The sequence below is a fragment of the Anopheles gambiae genome, chromosome 2, assembly GCF_943734735.2.
Source record: "Anopheles gambiae chromosome 2, idAnoGambNW_F1_1, whole genome shotgun sequence".
NCBI classification, from domain to species: domain Eukaryota; kingdom Metazoa; phylum Arthropoda; class Insecta; order Diptera; family Culicidae; genus Anopheles; species Anopheles gambiae.
In genome coordinates this window covers 52,257,547-52,276,994 of record NC_064601.1, presented here as the reverse complement: position 1 = coordinate 52,276,994, position 19,448 = coordinate 52,257,547, and the positions used below count along the sequence as shown (strand labels likewise).

The window sequence follows — 19,448 nt, the reverse complement described above, 5'->3', positions numbered from 1 at the left end:
AATTGGAGACTTGAAAAATGATTTTTTTTAGTAATTTGTGAAACATAGCAACTAATGTAGTTAAACAAGAAAAAGAAAATGTCCAATTCACTTAAACACAGTCGAAAGAAGCACACGTCTATATCGATTGAACTGCCTGAATTGATCCAGTCTGTTTGATATTTCCTATTTGGTCTTCGAAGCAAGGGCCTTTTGTCCCAATGTGGCGATTTTCATGGCCATCACAATTTCCTCCATGGAAAAATGACGAAACGACCTTCCATAGTACACAAAAGCACAAGCTAATAAAATAAAGCAATTTACTTGAACGATCACTGAATGTGCGACATTACAGCTGGCAGCCCATCCTCCAATCGGCGACAGTGAGGAGTACGACAGATAATAGAATGATACGCTTCGTCTCCCTCTCTGCTGCTTCTTCGTCTACGGTGCTGGTTGCGAAATCCAATCAAACAAACCGTACGCGTACGTGTGCGAATGATGTTTATTTCGAAAGAAATAAATAGCTTGCCGTATCGATGACAAACAGAAGTAAAAGCACGATAATCATATTTGGCTTTGGGAAGGAAAATAAAAACCCTCTCTATAGACGAGCGTTACTATCTATGACATGGGGAGTAGTTTCCTTACAGCACCAACAATTAGGATTCCTTTTTATAAGACGAATTGAGGAGGTAATTCCTATAGCGTTAATCCAGCAACGATTATAGCTGATAAAGATATTCACTTACCATAACATAATGTCTCTGCATTTCTGTTTTTTCACTCGCCAGCTTATCACATTCGAGTTTTAGTCTGCAACGAAAGTAAATGTAATACAACATTAGCTATTTATGTATGATTCAGTCTACACAAGTCTTCAAAAAATCAGTTCATTAACATAAACGTGTTGCACTTCTCATATATCATGATTCCAATAAATTATAAAAATTAATTAACGAGTATTTTACTTCGAAAAGCACAGTTAGAAACCCCTTTTGTTATTTAATAAATAATATAAAGCGATAAACTTTCCACCTCTAAAGTTTCTTTACGGAATGTTGCAATCATGTTTATTCGGAAGAGTCTACAAAAACCTTCCGAAGCTAAAAAAAGCTTATCCATGAACAAAGCAGATTATGCAAACATTTCAGCATACTTTCAGCATATCTATGATGTGATGTTTCGTACCAAAAATTTCAACTAGAATGATTATGTGCTGATCAGTAGCATTTAAGAAAGCAAAATATCTGTAACTAGAGCTTCAAGCACATTTTTCATCCAGTATAGAATGTTTGTGAGTGTATTTTTCCATCTAACAAACGGGATGCTTCGTGGGCAAATAAATATTTACAGGTATAATCTAACTAGAAGATGAGAAAAACATCACTCTCATGCCATCATCGACGAGAAGCAGGAGTAGATGGAATATAGCAATGCAAAAACGTATGGAAACCCCTACCAAAGCAAACACCTACCATCGTCAACAAGCGACGAACACGATTGAGTTTTTCTTTTTTATTTACTCACAATTTAAGATACATGGACAAGTGATGGGGACATGGTAACCCGCATTGCAAAAGAAAGAAAAAACAGCATCCAGATACACGGCGGTAACAACTTCGGTAAGGTTTGTCAGGTTTTTTAGACCCAAATGGACCGAAACATCCATCCCAGCAGCATCAATCCTGTGCCGTGTGATAGTAGGAACGGAAAATGTAAAAAAAATGTACACTTTCCCCCATTAAACTCTTCTGTTTTGACGTTCCAGCGAGGATACACACAAGGCTAACACGTCGTGCGGAGCAAACGTGAACTGTATTTAACACGGCAGATTTGTTGGTGTAGCAGAGTTCTGCGCTTGTTTCTTTGTTTCGACCTTAGCTCAGGAGGAGAGAGTGTGACCGGAGGGGCCGCGACCGCACATCATTCGTGTGGTTTTTGTTTTTACTTTGGTGTGTCTCATTTTTCACCTCTTTATTTACCTTTTCACCGATTCCAGCTGTGATGTGTGTGAGTGTGTGGTTTAGTTGACTTTTTTTTATCATGCGGAATGATAGTTTCACATCCACAAAAGAGATGAAAATCAGGCCTTTCAAGGGAACACACATACTGCGAGTGTGTAAAAACGTAGTCAACTCTACTTTTTTATTCATGTTTTGTTTGTTCATTTTTTATTCACTCTGTAACACTCTGGAGTTTGTGTTAGTTTGTGATTTTCGTACGACAAGTTTCTGTGGCTGTAATTGTTTACTCATAATTTTTTTTCGCAAACCAAGTTAGTGGTTTGGTTTAGTGTAAAATGCATTTCAATAGTGAAGCATGTTAAGCATAAGGGTTAACTTCCAATTCAAATTGAATGACGTACTCCATCATGCAGTTTTTTGTTTGTTAGTTTTTTTATTAATTTCCGAACAAAATATGTTAAGCAAAACAAATTCATAATAAGTAATGCACAAAAACCTATAAAACTATAATCAAAGATTTTTTCTGATAGTTTTAACTTAAATGATAATATTTAACAATATTCCTAATAAAACCTAACTTGGTATCTAAAATGTAAATAGCTAGAAATTGTATAAAGTTAAAATATATTAATGTTTACAATTATAGCCTAAATTACTTGCACTAACCATGGTTCACAACTTTTTAAAAAACAAAGTACATTCATTCACAGCCTTCACAGCGTCAAATATGAAGAAGCAATAAACGGAAAAAGTAAAAAGTTTTTAGCTAAAACGACATAATAAAAAAAAAACAGTCCACACAAGATTTGCCTAAACCATTACATCATTGCAGGACTTTATGTAAGTTGACAAAAGTGTAATCTATTTCTAATTTGTTTTGCTCGATCAGCTACCTAATTCCTTTCAATATGCGTATTGATTGATTTTATCTTCTACCACTGAGCAACAACAATAACACACACCTGCATGGAAAATAAACACTCCCTTTGTTTTCCACTGTAATCACCTTGATTGCTTGTTCAAAAGATTCACCGGTGTTGCTGGTTGGGTGGATGGGTGTATAGTCTGTTTTTTTTTTTCACTCTTTCAAAAAGATTTTCATCCTGCGCTCATATAATCCCCAGTGGCCACCACTTTCCACGAATGTTGGATGAATTCAAAACGCTTCAAAACTTTTACACGGGAGGGTCTCGCGGTAACAAAACATCCTATTTTTCCTTTTTTTAAATCGCCTAAACATGGGATCCGCCGGTTCGTTTATTCTTTTCAGGATCCGCCGCGTTGAAATGGTTCAAAAGGACTGGGGATAAAGAAAGAGAGATTTGCAATCTGTGCCGGGATATTTTAACAGCCACCCCTACACACACACGCGCGCGCGCCTTAAGCCCTAAACTCTCCGGTCACGGTAGACGCGCGAAGAGGGCACAACACGCAAATGGATCGGCAATCCCTAGCGCCCGGGAATGGAACACGGATCTCTCGAACACGAATGAATATTAATCGACCGTACACATAAACACAAACACACACACACATACATACACATACACACATATACTTTCCCTCGGTGTAAAAAGGCCGATGGATTCGTCTTTCCGGAAGGTGATGGTGGTGGCAAGTGATTTAATTTGTATCCATTAGCAAAGCGAAAGAAGAGGAACACGGCGGATATTATTCGTTTTCCCCGCTTTTCAATACCACTCGCGCACCCCTTCCACTAGGCAAACGCGCGGCCGAAAATTAACACAGTAAGTGAGATCCTTACACGGACGTACTGGAGGGTTCTGGAGGGTTTACGGGTTTTTATTTTGATACCGTAACCTCGAAGCCGGAACATTGGAAGTTTGGTTATTTATTTTTCTTTTCTTTTCTAACGCCATTCTTCGTTTCCCTTGCTTCTGTGTGTGTGCTGATTTTTACACCGTTAGGGCAATTTTTTACTTCTTTCTTTTTAATCGCAATCGCTGGCATGATTATTATTCACTTCACGGCAGTTTTTTTCTCTCTTCTAAGTGCTTCCTTTTTAGCGTTTCCCCCGTCGTTGCCGGAATGTGTTTGGCCGCATAAGCCGCACATAGAGAGAGTGAGAGCTCCCTAGCCACTTTGAACATTACACCCTAAGGAACAGTTTATGCGGGGAAATCTGTTCATTATGATTGTTTCGAACAAAAAAGGGGTTCCGGTTTTTCACAACTAACAAATCGATTGGTACTTGGGTTGATAGCACTGTTTTTTTTAATGGATACGCTTTCAATATACCTTTTGATTTATGATTTTTCTGTGTGAACGAGATTGCTTGTTTCGTGGTTTAGATATTGTTTTCGGAAGTAGCCTTTCATCCGCGAACATGACTCATGCCGATGGGAAGCAATGCGATACACCTCTCAATTATAGAGTAGGGGATATCATTTTCTGAAACCAAAATTCCGATTTTCAAGTTTTAAATACATGATTGATATTTGTAGTAGCTCGTGCAGCAACTAACGGTCACGCTTTAACGAACCGCATAGTGAACAATGCACATCGTTTCATTCAAATTATTTAAATAACTAAAGCTCCAATGCTTCCCTTTCGAATGGGAGGATATAATCGTAATAACAATAACGTGCAAATGTACAACTCAACCACAACCGATCCGCACAGCTCTACACAACCGCTACACTACAAGGAGAGAAAGTGAAGTAGCGTGTGGGTTGTTAGGGCGGGTTTCGAGTTTCTTTCGTACTTTTCCACATAATGTAGCCTAAGAGAGGACATGAAAATTCATTTTTCTCCAACGATTCCTTCCTCATCCTGCACCAGACAACCAATACACATGTGGGTTGTACCAACGATGTCACCGCTACCACTACACCACCACCATCTGCCCCCTCACCAACGATATCGTTTTCTCGCACAAAGCTTCCAGCGATGTTGCTATGGAAGGCACAGATTGAATCTGGAATCGATTTTCCAGACCCATACACCCACCCAACCCAAACGTCCCGGAAGCTATCTAATCGCTCTTCCAATCTTCCATATCCTTACCCTGCGCGCTTCCCGCCGCCGTTTCCCTTCAGAGAATAATTCCCGGCGGCATTGGAAATAGCAACAGCGCTACCTTCTTTCAATCCCCTCCCCACTCCTCTCCTCTTTGGTGCCATTTCTTTTGGCTTTGTTTGCAATGTTCAACACGATCAACATCTATTCCACTTATTGAGTCGATTGAAAACAGTTGCCCTCTTTACACATTCGACCACTTGGCGCTGCTGCTGTGGGTTCGGCGCAGACGACTACTACTACTACTTCTTCCACTACCACTACTACTTTGACGAAATCGCTTCCCTTTTCGACCGTTTACTTACAATTCGAGCGAACCAGCGGACGGCTGTGTCTGTGCTGTGCTTCAATTTCCAGTGCCACCGTGAGGATGCGGAGGAAAAGGAGAAAAGTGAACTGAGTGGACACAAGTGTACTCGAGTGCGAGATTGTGACTTTATTTGTAATGCAGCGGGAGAATGTCCTAGATAAAGTTACAGCCGTCGATTTCGGGACGACCGCTCGCTCTCCTCGGTGATACGCTAAAGGCGAAGCGGAGAAGCGGCGATAAAAGTAAATACCGTTGTCCGTCTACCTATATACCACCTCTCCCTCTCTTTTTCTCGAGACCGTGCTAGCAAAAACGCAAACTTTTCACGTGTCGGCAGTGCCATTACACACCCCATGAACTGTTGAGCGTAGTTGTGGCTTTCAATCTGCAAAAGGAGATTACAGGAGAGAGTTTAATAGTAAAGAAAAACAAACCAAGTGTGTGGGTAAAACACTTTGATAAAGCATTTAAATTGGTTTGCATCACACTTTGAAAGATTGCTTTCCAATAATTTAATTCTACATTATTCGTCAGTTCGTTGTTCCAATGAGTACATAATTTATTCTTCAACAGCATTAAGCATCTGATGCAATATAAAAACACTTTTTCATCCAATCACCCACCTATACCTATCTGTGACCACAATCTCACCTAAAAAGCTTACAGTTCTCCTACTGATTCTTATCGAACCAAATCGATCGTTCCCCTCGGCCGAAGGTTGTCATCGTGAATCAAGATATTAATGACGTCCCAGTAGCGCAGGCAGCGGCAGAGCAGCATTGCGCAAATAATCTTCCAAGAGATGGCGGCGATGGTGAACACAAAAAAAAACGATAGGAAGCGCCAGCAGAATACAAAAAAAAAACAACTAAACGAACCCCAAACCGCTGAACCAGAAATGAGGAGGAACCGTGTGTACAAGGACGAGGGCAAATTGATGAGCCAGGAGGAAGGACTATAATAACAATAATATTTGATTCCCGTTCAACCGACGCAGGGGCTGCACGCAGCAGCAGCAGTTCCGCTGTCCTCGACCCAACAAAAGCAAACCCATCCACAGCCAAAACGCGTGCTCTTACCCTGCCCTTCCTCTCACGTGCGCGTACCACCAAAACCGAAATGCGAAGCAGGGGATCGAAAACTGTGAACAAAGCAAATCGACACTTTTTGTGTGTATGTGCACAGCCCGCAGGAGCACGTTAACACGAAGGGAGAGAAGACGAAAAAAATACACGAATCCCCCTTGTAAACGAGGGGAGGAAGGAATCAAAGTCCCTTTTCCGACGGGACGAGGGACACGATACCACGGTGTGTTACCGCTGGGGGATGAAATCACATACGCGAATTAATAGGGGTCGATTGGTTGGTCGACTGGTGAAGGAAAAATCCGTAGAAGTACCGAAACCAAACAAGCTACACACACACACACGCACACACATTGACACACAAAACTGACAGCTGGCCTCGGGGTTGGGTATTTGTTGTGAGCTCTTCTGCCATCCACACACACACGTACACACGCAAGAGAGGCAAACGAGTGCCCGGCGCGCTAAAGTGGTCATAATGATGGCACAGGAAACGGTAACGGGCAACGAAAGGGAAGCAATAATGACGGTGAAAAGGAGCAGAATTAGGTATGGGAAGGGTAGGGGCCCGACGACGAAACACACCGGTATTTGCGAATCACAGGGCAGGGCGGCAGCAGGAGGAGGAGCGGAGAGGCCAAAATCCTATAAAAGCGCTTTCCCCGACCGGAAAATGCGCACCCGGGATATGGTGGAAAGGCGGGACACACGGCGGAACGAAAGGTAGCGACGTGAAAGAAAAGTTAACAATTTTAGCGCCGTTGTCACGAAACGAACCCACCGCACACACACACACTTACCGCCCCCCCTCCGCATGACACCATCCCGAACAGGGGAAGCCGGGAAATGGAATAGGGTCGCGTCACACACATATCGGGTCGCCCGGCAGGAGATATTATGGGAAAGCCGTTTGTGTGCGCGCGCTGTGTTGGTTTGTAATGCTGAGGAGGGAAACAAACACGCAGCACGGACGGACGGACGGGTGTGGCGTGTGCTGCGTCGAAATGTGGCAGCCTGAAGGGTGTAATTGAAATATAAATAGAAAAATCGGGCCCGCGTGTGCAAATAAGGGCGAAGCGAGATTAATAACTAACCGAACTGTGCCAGTGGTTGTTGCTGTTGAGACGGTTTCGGGTGAACCGCCCCAGCTCCTCCGCAGTGAAGGGAGTTAAGCATGGGATGGAAATCCTTAAACGCAGAAAGAGAAAGACAGCTAATGACCAGGGAAAGAGGACAGCAAGCCAAACACGCTAAAAGTTACACTCCTCGCCATCCGTTGTTATGGTGGGCTGGCCGAAAACGAATTAGGATAAACGAACGCGCCACGGGCACGGGGAGAGTTCATTTTGATCGTGTAGAGAGTTGGCAGGACCTACGATAAGTAACGAAATTACCGACACCCCCTACCACCCCATTCGGGACGTTCTTTTCGGCCCTACGCCGAAAACAATCATGGCTTAACAATTACGAGATTAAGGGTGTTATTTAATTCGTCCTTGTTCGTGCACCACTTCCGGCCATAATGCTACCGTGTGCTTCGTTTGTGTCCGTATGCTATTGTACGAGTGGAATTCGATTTTGTTTTTCTCAACGCCGTGCTAATAATCAACCCACAATATTGACAGCTTTTAAGGACAACCGCTTTCTAATAAGGACACAGCTTTTAAAGACAGTTTAAATGGCATCCCATCTGTCGCCAGGCGCTGCATTAGGCACGCACTCGTACGGGAACGGACGGCAATAAAAGCCGGCGCAAACTAGGTGAAACAATTCTTTTCTTTTTTTCTAATCACAATGGACCTCACCAACCAGCCTGCCAGCCAGCAGCCAAAGGGCCACAAACGCCATAAGGCAGCAAAAAACATCGCGCCAGAGGATTACATAGCAATAACACGCGGCAGCTGCATCGTCATCCTGCTCTCATCGCACGATCGCACACAATCACCTCACCTGGGGGTACGAGGAAGAAGCATCCTCCCTTGCGGTACGGGGTGCAGACAAATCTAAACGCGAGAGGGTGCCGCTGCATTGCCTATTAATTCCATTATTCAAGCTTACAACCTATCCCCTAGTTTCCTTGTGTTTCCTCTTTTCCTTTCTCGGTATTCCGGCAGTCCTTGAAACGTTGCTGCTGCGCTGGCCGGGTTTTTGTTTTTCTTCCCCCTTCGTTTGCCACCTCATTATAAACATTACTGTTTCTCCCTTATCCCGCAGACTTCTACCACCGCCACAACCATTCATCATTTTAAGGCCCCGGCGGTGCAAACTAAACCACCACACACACAACTACAGCCTGCGGCTCGTCGGAAGCGATTCGTTCCGTCTTTCTTCGGTGCGCAACCAAGGCGCCATCCATTCCATCGATGTGCCGTAATAATTTGTTTTGTGCATAATTTCGATCAAACGTTTTCCGGTTCCGGTGCCCTACTAAGAGGGAGGGAAAAATGCTTGCCTGCCTTTCTTTTTGTTTCGGTGTTTTGTTCTTTCATTCGTTTCAAAGGCTGAATAAGGAAGCACTTTCGATATCTGTACTAAAGAACACTTCCTGGCGCATTCATTGAACAATAATTGTAGAAATATTTCATTCTTCATCATGGAACGTCTTATAGCGTAAGCAGCTTTTTATACTAAAATCAATAAATTAGGGATACAAAATTGCTCACGTTTAAAAGTTATTGAACGTGTTCAAAAAGTCTAATGGAATATAAACACAGCCAATGTAAACAAATCTAAATTAACTTTGTCCCCCTGAAGCACGATGCAATGGAATTGTTTGTACGACGTATTGCGCCGGCGGTAATGCTCCTTCATAATTAACAAGCTAATCAATGCGATTAAGGATGTTTATTCACCATATCACCTTAATCACTCTTCTTCACCCCATACAAACACATACACACACACTCCCGGCAACGGTTTCAAGTTTGCATCCGATCCGGGAACACACGCAACCGGCCGGCGGGAACCATTGAAAAGCTGAATCCAGCTAATGTTATTTGATACCTCCAGCGAACCAGCCGTCACCATGTGGCGGAAGTGAGACAGAGGATGGACACTGTTGGGCATAGAGACAGAGAGCCAGACAGGGAGAATAATCCGTTGATTGTGAGGTAAACCGTCGTGTCGGGGGCAAATTTCTGACATACAACTCACACGCCCCCAGCAGTCGAAGCAACACCAGCACACAGTAGTAGTAGTTTGTGATGCTATCAATTTCAATTTCTATCCTTCCTAAATTTCCACCACCCACCAACGGGTCGGGGAAGGGGAAAAGGATAGTGATGAGCCGTAAAGCCGTCCAGTAGTCGGTGGCGTGGTGTGCTAGCGGTAATACTAATGACAAGAGTAAATGTGTGCCACACGTGAGCATAATAACAATTAAATTAATGATTACGCGGTGTTCGATTCCCATGGTTGGCCCCGGCAGCCGGCTGCGAAAAGGGCTCGGAGGTCCGATTAACGACAGTGCGCCCGTGCTCGTGCCAGTCGAACCGGACGGTCTAAGAAGCTTCTGGATTTGGAAGGAAGGGAACACGAACCGTGTTATCCACCAGGTAATCAACTTCTGATCAGCCTGAGAGCCGGGTGCAGCGAAACTGAAACAGCTTACCAGCGAACATACGCTCGAGGGGAGGGGGTTCATGCTTTGCACCATCCTGCTTGTGTTCCTAGGTGTGTGTGTGTGTGTGTGTATGTGTACACAGTTTGTGAATTTAACATCATAATCAGCTGCTAATCATTTGATTTCGTACTCGAGCGAAGTGAGCGGACAACAAACTGGATCCAAAACCATTCGTTTGCCGTACCCGTGCAGTATTATGGTATTGATTGTTGGATAAAATACAACCGCGGTTGGGTGTTCAGTATAAGTTGGAGACAATAATCCTACGTTTGGAAGGATTAACAGTGACTTTGATACGAATATGTTGATAAGCCCTGTTATTTGAGTGTGAAATATGTTTACGCTCATGTGAAGCATTCAAATGTAGACATGGAATGAAAATAAGTCATACTCTATAAACATCTATACATTAACTAGCTAATTTACTTGTTTTATAACATTTTCAATAGAACAATTTAAGTACTAGGATATTTTATGATCTTATTTACTTCTGACATGGAGTTAAACATTTTATGAGAGAAACGCAATAAAAAAGGAAACTCAAAAACTCCCAGTTTCCATATCCTTTCCATAAAATATAGAAAAATCTTTCTCAATGTGTATTTGAGGAGAAACAAACTGCTTTTTTTTAAAGAATAGTTATAACCGCGCAATATCATCTATTCAAGTATAATAAAAGTACTAGACATTTAGCAGAAATAAAACTTGATTTTGAGATGCATTATGGAGGAACGCATAGATAAAAAAACAGCTCATGATAGTTGTTTCAGAGACGCAAATATATTAATTTTCAAACGAAATACATACAATAAGTATATAATGATTGTAAAGTTTGATTGTTTCCAATTTCAAATCGATACTTACGAATGATACTGTGCCTGCAGGAAATTGAATTCTTCTTTAATCCGTTCCAGCGTTTCCGCTATCGTGAACTGGCGCCCCTGGGGAGGCGGTCCCTGGAAAGATAAAATAAAGAGCATGAAAGTATTACGTTGTAAAATTCGTTTTTTCTCTCTCTGTTAGTTAATTATGCAACTCTTACAGCGATTATCACACCAATAAAAAAAACAACCCACACATTCAAAGACAAATGACAAATTAAGGGTCAACGTGAATAACCAAAATGTTGAAACCGATCCTTCTTCCTCCACCATTAGTAGGTGCTGCAAACTACCAACCATCGCAGGGGCAAAGTGGATTGAACGCAAACCAACGTTGGTGGCAAACGTCCAACTTGCGGTCGATTCGAACACCCACGAGCGAGATGCCGCCCATCCTTTTCCCACCCGACCTCAATTAACTATTTATGCGCACGAATTAAACGTAATTATAGTTAAATGCACCTTCAAATTGGCAGTCATATTATCAAGTTGCTGTTGCTGCTGCTGCTGCTGTTGTTGTTGGTGCTGCTGTTGCTGCTGCTGCTGCTGCTCTTGTTGATACCGCTGTTGATATTGATGATGCGAAAGCAACCGATGGTAGCCGGCCGGAGCCAATTTGTCAACTAGTAACCGTACGCGTTCGGGCGCACACGGTTACCGTAACCACACAAAACAATACAAGTTTGCTGTAAATAATCGAGTTTTTCTCTTACAACAGAGCACTTAAGGCCCTTTTTTGGCCGAAACGTTTGCACACCGCTCGCGTTTGTAGAACTTTTACACTGTTGGCACTTTTGTATAGGAAAATCTATATTATGTTTTTCGATTTTTAATTTCAAGCTATAGACACACTTTAACACTTCACTACAAGAGATCCAAAAAGGGTATAGTTAGTAATTCATCAATCAATCATATGACCACTGTATTGTTTGATTAGTTACAAGATTACGCAAACAAAAAAAACAGGGATAATTAACAGTCTATGACATCCCCGTTTTTCGATAAATAGCAATTAAAAAGGCTGCAACAAATATGCACAACGCGCTTGATGCGTTATCTTATAACACAATAAACACAAACATTATAAACCGTACGTTCTTCCCCTTCCGTTCGTGCAATTCGCCCCCACAGTCGCCCGAGTGAAACATAATTAATTTGATTAATTCCAGTCCTCCATAGGAGCGCTTTATTGTTTCGTCGTAACAATAATAATGTTTTATTCATTAACTGCCTCCCAAAGCGTAGATAGAGAGAGAAAAGAAACCACGTAAAAAAGGGTATCAATGTCAAACGATTACAAAAAGCTTTAAATAACTTCATGGGGAGAGAGAGCTGTGAATGAAACACCGACGGACGAGTGAAACAAATCGACGACCATTGCGGTCGAACTAACACGGACCGCTCGTAAAAGAAGAGGAAAAAACTCACAATACCAGCTGCATTCACTGATTAAATACTGTCAAATGAGCATCATCATATCATCCCCTCCCACGCGTACACTCGGCGTTATGCCACTCAATTAAGTGATCATTTGAACTCACACACGGCCAGAAAACAACCACGACCGCACACATACACTCAAACGAGCACTGTCAGAAAGGACGCCTTTTCCATGACCAGCAAACGATAAACGAGCGTTATTCGCTCTGTAGTCGATGAACAGGCACGGAAAGTTCACGCTTCACTTACAAAAAAGGATACACGTCCGCGAATCCCTACCGTCCCTGGTATGTGTGAGCGTGCGTGCGTGTGTGTGTGTGGTCTTGCTAAGTTAAGTGAGAGAAAGAGAGAGAAAGGGAGAGAAAGAGAGAAAGTTCCCTCGAAAAGGATACCGGTATTTTCTAGGAAAGCACCCAATTTACAGCACCCAGACGTGCTGTCAGTGTGTTCGTGTGCAATGCAACATAAGACACTGATACGGGCTGAGACACGGGCAAGGCACACGGAGCAAGCGCATCATTGTGGCCTACTCTCAAGGGTTGTTTTGGGGAGGGCCGAAGAATTTTTCCAAACATGTTGGCGGTGTTTTTTTTTTTCTCTCTTCTCGATTCGAAGCACAGAGCACAGCAGAGTAGTCGTGCGAGCGAAAGGCGAGCAAACGAAAGAGAGACGATGCGCGCAGCCCTCTGTGCTTGGCTCGTCATTTAGTGACTTCATTTTCACTCGTGACGATGATGATGACAAACACTCTCACTCTCACTTTTGATGACTGTTGCTCACGTCACAGGACACACACTGTGTGTACGAATGTATTACATATTTAAACTTCAAGCACACACCCTCGCGCACACACGACCCTCGTTTCCCTCCACACAAAACATATCAACGACCATTCCATACACAGCACAGCTACACACACTCACACAACCAACACCACGAGCATGACGATGGTGATGATTATGATGATGATGACGAGTCGCTTTTAATGCGATTATTTAATATGCTTTAATAAATGATTAAATTATCCACTGCCTTCAATCACACGCGGGAAACGACGACCGAGTGGGTGGGTGGATGGCGAAGCGATGAACCACGAGATTACACACTGTCACATGTTTGCCCCGTTGCTCTCTACTACCCACCGATGGTCACTTTAACAGTGCGCTTTTTTATTTGTGACTTTTACTTTGCACCTCTCTCTCTTTCTCTCTCTCTCTCTCGCTTTAACTGCCACTCTGTCATATCCTTTTTTTGCTCAAGGATTTCTCTTTACGCTACGCACACACAAGCCAACATCACTTTATGCTGGTGCTACCGTAGTAGAAGCTAGCATGTCGTCGTGGTCGTCGTCGTTGAGGGAAGTTGACGTTTAAAGCGATTTATGGTTCGCCCTTTCTCTTTCGCTCACTCTCTTTCTATCACCCTAACTCTCTGTCTCATTCGTTTGTTTGCTGTTTCGTTCGCACGCACTCACACAGCTATTTATATGCCTCGCTTCAGCATTATCCTTCCGTGGGATCGACATAAACGTTTGCGTTTACGATGCCACAGCATAAACCACGGGGCAGGGGCAGAGGCACAGAGGGCTAGCAGCTACAACGGCAGTGACATTTCATTTCGGAATGCACGATTATGTTGTGGCTAGCCGAATCACGAATTGCCAGAATATTTTAGTTAAAGTTGCACAAAGCTTATTGTACTACGCTGCTGGGAATTATGATTTCGTTTCCATTCTTATCAGAAGAGAACGAGGTACAGTTGCTTGCATCGTGAACCATTTTCTTTGCTACACTGTTTTCTTGCTACACTTTGATAAACTGTAATTCAAGACATGCTAAGGTATATGAGAGCAAGGGAATTGAGCCCTCTTTTAGCTCAGGTTTTCCTAACACAGCACTTATTTCGATGGTTACTGTTGTCAAAAACCACAATACACCAAAACCACAGTCCGATGGGTTAACTTTGAAACAAATAAACACTTTACACAACAAAACCAATTACTGCAAGAATTAAGAAAGAAATTGCACCTCCTCCTGCCCTTTCGGCGAACCACACAACACGCAAACCGAACCAACTCTTCAATCGAATTCGACCGCGCGCGTCTTCATGGACGAACAGAGAGTTAAAAGTTGCCCACAACACACGCACACACAGCAGAACGGCAGCCTCCCGTACACCACGGCGTTCAACACACGAATGAACACGTTCCACGAATCACGGCCACCCATGCGGCCATCATATCCGAACGGCAGGATCTCAGCACGCGCCGAGTTCATCCGCAGCGCTCGCAGGATCCAGTCACTCACGGTGAACGGTGAGTGTCGCATGGGTGAGTTCGCTCTGTGGTGTATCCCTGCGTTGTCTGGAGGCAGTCTAGCGACAGAACGCGCGATTCTTTATCGCGTTTTCCCCTAATCTCTAGGCAAGCTAAAGGCAGTCAACCAGAACAGGGAGTGCTAAATTCCACGCAAAAGATGTGCATCTGTCTTCTGTAGCCCATAAGTGTTCATTCACAGCCGCGAAACGGTGTGAGGCGGCACACCTATTAGTGAGAGTGTGAACACCGAAAAAGGAAACATTGCGGGAAACGGGCAAAAACCACACTCGCGGCGGTGATGACTTTCGTGAGTGTACGAACGCCGTTCGAATGATGTGTGGGTGACATACAGCGAAAACGGAATGACATTGCCATGCCGTTGTGTCATCTTCACCGTCACTCCCATCATCCCCACACGTTTGCCCACTGTCTGAAAATTATCCTTCCAGCGTGGGTCTGTACGAGATTGGTTGCCGATGCGGCATCAGTTGAATCAACATGAAACGTACTTCTTTCTCGGAGTGCTCTGTGTGATTGCTGCGCCACTGCGATGAGACAGAAAGGAATAAGGGTGATAAGGGTGGGCAAGTCAAAGGGCATGTTATAGTCTTTGTTCAAGGTTCAAGTGGTTCCGTCAGCAGCTGCATCACGGAGAAACGGGAAAAGGGACTGCTCTTGTATGCTAAACTACGCACAAAACCCAGCTGCTCATTTCATTAGCCGCTGCTGCTGCTGCAACCAACCACCCGGGTGGTGTGGGACATGCACAGGAGAGAAAAGGACTTTGTTACGGGAGAAAAGGTCAGAAAGCGGAAACCCCTACGTGCCAGTTTCTGGTAAGTGTTGAGCTAATTAAAAGAAAGCTAATAGACGGATGATCCTTCACTAGGTATTAGGACACTTGAAGCCCCGTTTCACATGTGACGTCATAGCTTAGCTTATTCTTCTTGTAAGGATCATTGAATAGGACATAGATAAATAAAAAAAATTTACATTAATGAGCTTACCATTGATTGTTTAGCGGTGAGCAAGACGGTTAATCCGAACGAATTTAAAGAAACCTCGAGAAAACAAACAAACCAACAACAGAAAACAAAACAAATTAAGCCAATTTGCATGCTAATGGCTACCAGTGACAGACAGATCTTCAATTATGTGTGTCTCTTATTGACACTTTTTGTTATTCTTTTCCATTTTTTTGTGCTACTGCCACTTCTACCACCCCAAATCTGCTATTTACATCCCACACACGGCACTGCACATCCATTCAATCGGCCACCGTACCGTACACCGAGAAGTGTATACAAATCATCCGTCAAAAAAGCGGACCACACCACATTCTTTCTCTGCACATTTGGCCTGAGGATGCAAAAAAAATCCGCCTCATATGCTCACACACACACATGCGTACGTGCACATAACCACTCGTCACCTTCCGCTATGTGTAAAGGATGTTGTTCCGACTTTTTTTCTCGCACTCTCCCCCCCACTAACAAAGGATATACACTGCCGACACACAAAAGAACGAACGCAGAAGAAGAGGACCAACACATACATACACACACAAACACGAAAGAAAAAAAAGGATAAGCTTGTCACACAAAAACTCTCACCCCCTGTGGAATTTGTTGCTCCTGTGACCGAGCTTGTTCCGTTTTTATGGCTTGTCTCGCTAGCTCTACGGCCCAGGGATGGCAACACAGAAACGAGGAAGAAAAAAAACCCTCCCCGCCCTTCCGCGTTCCCTTTTCCACCTCTGCACGTTTGACGTTGGTGATACCGTTCGACGGCTTTTTTTGCTGCTGCTTTAGCCCATTTCCGCACACATAAGCGATGGCACGCATCACTCAAAGTGTACCGAGCGAGCAAACACACACGCACACCGACAACAGCAGCAGCAGCAAAAAAGAAGAAAAAAAACCATGAAGCAAAATCACCCAGAAGCAGTGAACCGAAATTTTGTAAATCAATCCCCCTTGAAGTGTGTCCTCGTCGTCGTCGTCGTCGTCGTCGTCATCGTTCGTCGTCCTTGTCGATGTATAATTTCCATGCAGCTTTTTTGTTGTTGTTGTTTGTTTGTTTGCTTCTCTCTTTCTCTCTCCTCTCCTTATTTTATTTGTTTGTTCATCCGTTCGGGGCTGGGTGTATCGCTTGCTCTTTTTCGCATCCAATTCTCACAGGTTTTTATGACGGGCTGTGTGTGTGTGTGTCTCGTTCTGATCCGCTTTGTCTCTATCACATCCTTCACCGGCGTTAGGGTAGAGGGACCTCGTGACTTATGGGGTCGCTTTTACAATATTGCTTTCCTTTTCCATTATTTCCATTTTGCTCCTGCTTGCTTTCGTTTCGGCGTTCCTACCCCGGCCGTGACCCTGTCAGCATATACCTACACACACACATACAGCGTCAGCGTTGGAAAAGCATTACACCGCGCGCACGTTCGCTGTGGGTTTCAATTTTCCACCATCTGTTTCCGACGAACGCAACGGTAGCGACAGTTCACGCAAACTGTTTCGCTCGCACTTTCCACCCCTGGGCGCCGGGAACGAAATAGGCTGGTGGATGTGTTTTTTCTTGATCAATTTCGCGCTCTCTCTCTCTCTCTCTCTCTAGAAAAGCCCCAACTGCACTGCACTGGAATCATTTTCCTTTATTTTTTCCACTCATTTCCACACAGAATCTCTTACCAATTCTATTACCACATGATACCCCCCTGCTGCCCTACATCACCACACACAACCAAACAGCCCATGAACACACTCGTGCGCCCTGTCGGAACACTTTCACACCAGCGTACACCAGATCCTTCACTGGTGGTACTCACATTACCCCTAGCGGGGAGCGGGCGGAAGGGCAGCATCACCACCAACCGTAGTGGTGGTGGGGAAGAATCGTTCAGCTTTGCTGACTCTCGGGTAAAACGTCAAAAAACGTTTCGCCAAAAATGAACAGCAGGAAAACAAAAATCCGGCGTGGTAAAACTCCGCAGATGAACGCTTGTGTACGAAGCAACAAAATGAACCAAAAAAAAACAACCCCCGACTACAAAACCATTCGAAATGGCACAGCGGCACCGAGGAGTGAGTGCAACTGCCAAATGGACCAGGCAGTGTAGCAGCAGCAGAATCAGCAGTAGCTTTTGGAGAGGATGAGCGAACTAAATGCAATCATGCATGGAACCTCCTGCAGCAAACTCCCTCTCTCTCTCTCTCTGGTGGTAGGATGGAAAAGGATGTAAAAAAAAACTATCAAAACACAATGACGAGAAACACTACCAAAAACAATGTAAAGCCGAAACGCGACAATGGAAGCGAAAGGAATCTCTCGTCCATTTTAAATGTATTAGTACATACACATTTCCCTTTTTCTTTTTACTTTCTTTTGTCTTTTGTTGTTATTGTGCGGAACAGATATTCGCAATCCTTTCTCCGGATATTATGCCTTTTGTTGCGGCGAGTGTTTTAATCGTTTCATTCGAAATTCTCATACAGCCTCATGATTTCTGCTTGGGTCCATTTCACTCCCGCACAATGGACTTTACCAGGCATTATGTCCTTTTTAACGCGGTCTCTGTTGATGTGTACATAATTCCAGCGTCATGATGGTCTCGTCATCGGATGCTCAACTGCCATAATGTTGCCTGAATTTACCCTTCATTTGTGGAGCGTAAAAATATACTTGATTGTGTTCAACAAATGAATATCTTCATACAAATTTACAGTTAAATGAGACTAATTAATTGTAGTGCCCTTTTTTGTTGCCTTTGTTTAATTTACATTACTTACTTACTTACTTACTTACTTACTTATCCGGCGCTACAACCGCTTTGCGGTCTTGGCCTGCCTCAGGAGTGTCCGAAACCGCTCACGTTCTCGCGCCTTCGTCTGCCAGTCCGTTATCCCGGCCTTAATGGCGGACGCCTCCACTCCAATTTACATTATTTAACAAAAAATATTTAATTTAATAGTGATCTGAACGGTGTTTACTCTTAACAATTATATTTTTTTTCTGATTTTCCTTTTTAAAGAAGTAAAACAAATCAAAATAAATTCTTACATCATAAAAGCTCACATAAATTACCTATTTTTTAATTTAAAAATAAATTGCTGGCAATTGCTTTCATCGCATTTTGTATACGTCAAAAAGACATGCCCGCCACTTAATTTGGAGGTGGCAGACCAGGACGAATTTAATTATTCTCAAGTCTCCACTCCAATCCAACACCAACGCGGCTTACAGGCTTGTTATAGGCATGTGTACGGTCTTGCACACTTGCAGCAAAAGCGCCAATGTAAAAGTGCCTTAGACGAGCCACAACGCTTTCTATTGTGAACGACGACGAAATGGTAACACAGCAAACGTTTCAAACATGCAAAGCACCGTGTATCAAGTGGGCTGGTGATGGTAATTACACGATTCTCACAAATGCCAACGTCTAGTGGGTTTTATTCATGTTGAGAAGCGTCTAACACAAAACCGACGTGTGAAGTAAAACCAACGTGAATAGGACACTTCAAACCAAATGTAATTCATATGATGCTGGTTTGCGGTAGTAAAATACAAAGAAGCGTTGGATGTGCCGGAGGTTAGACACAAAATAGTGAGCAATATTACAGAAAACTTTATTTCTGTCTACGTTGCATAGAAATATTAGATATTTAAATAAACATCTCATAATATTCATGTGACATCATCTTTTGTTATCATAATCATGCAATGCTAAAATGTTCATCTTAAGCCACACATTTAATACCCAATAAAAAGTTAATCTTTTACATCAAATAAGTCTTGTATAATAATTGGAACGG

At 43.4% G+C, this 19,448-nt stretch overlaps 1 protein-coding gene across 35 annotated transcripts in view; it reads right to left on the bottom strand.

Moving 5' to 3' along the window:
- Positions 1 to 19,448, bottom strand: part of LOC1274122 (protein groucho) — a 187,686-nt gene that overhangs the window by 67,741 nt on the left and 100,497 nt on the right. For 30 of the 35 annotated variants that reach the window (XM_061648355.1, XM_061648357.1, XM_061648358.1 and 27 more), the window contains 2 exons: positions 10,867 to 10,958; positions 732 to 795 (listed from right to left, as the gene is read on the bottom strand). In XM_061648355.1, the coding sequence (XP_061504339.1) occupies positions 732 to 795; positions 10,867 to 10,958 (156 nt within the window). Of the gene's footprint in view, positions 1 to 731; positions 796 to 10,866; positions 10,959 to 11,345; positions 11,748 to 14,307; positions 14,327 to 14,350; positions 14,527 to 19,448 lie in introns of those variants that run through there. The other 5 variants (XM_061648368.1, XM_061648384.1, XM_061648385.1 and 2 more) reach the window with 4 other exon arrangements.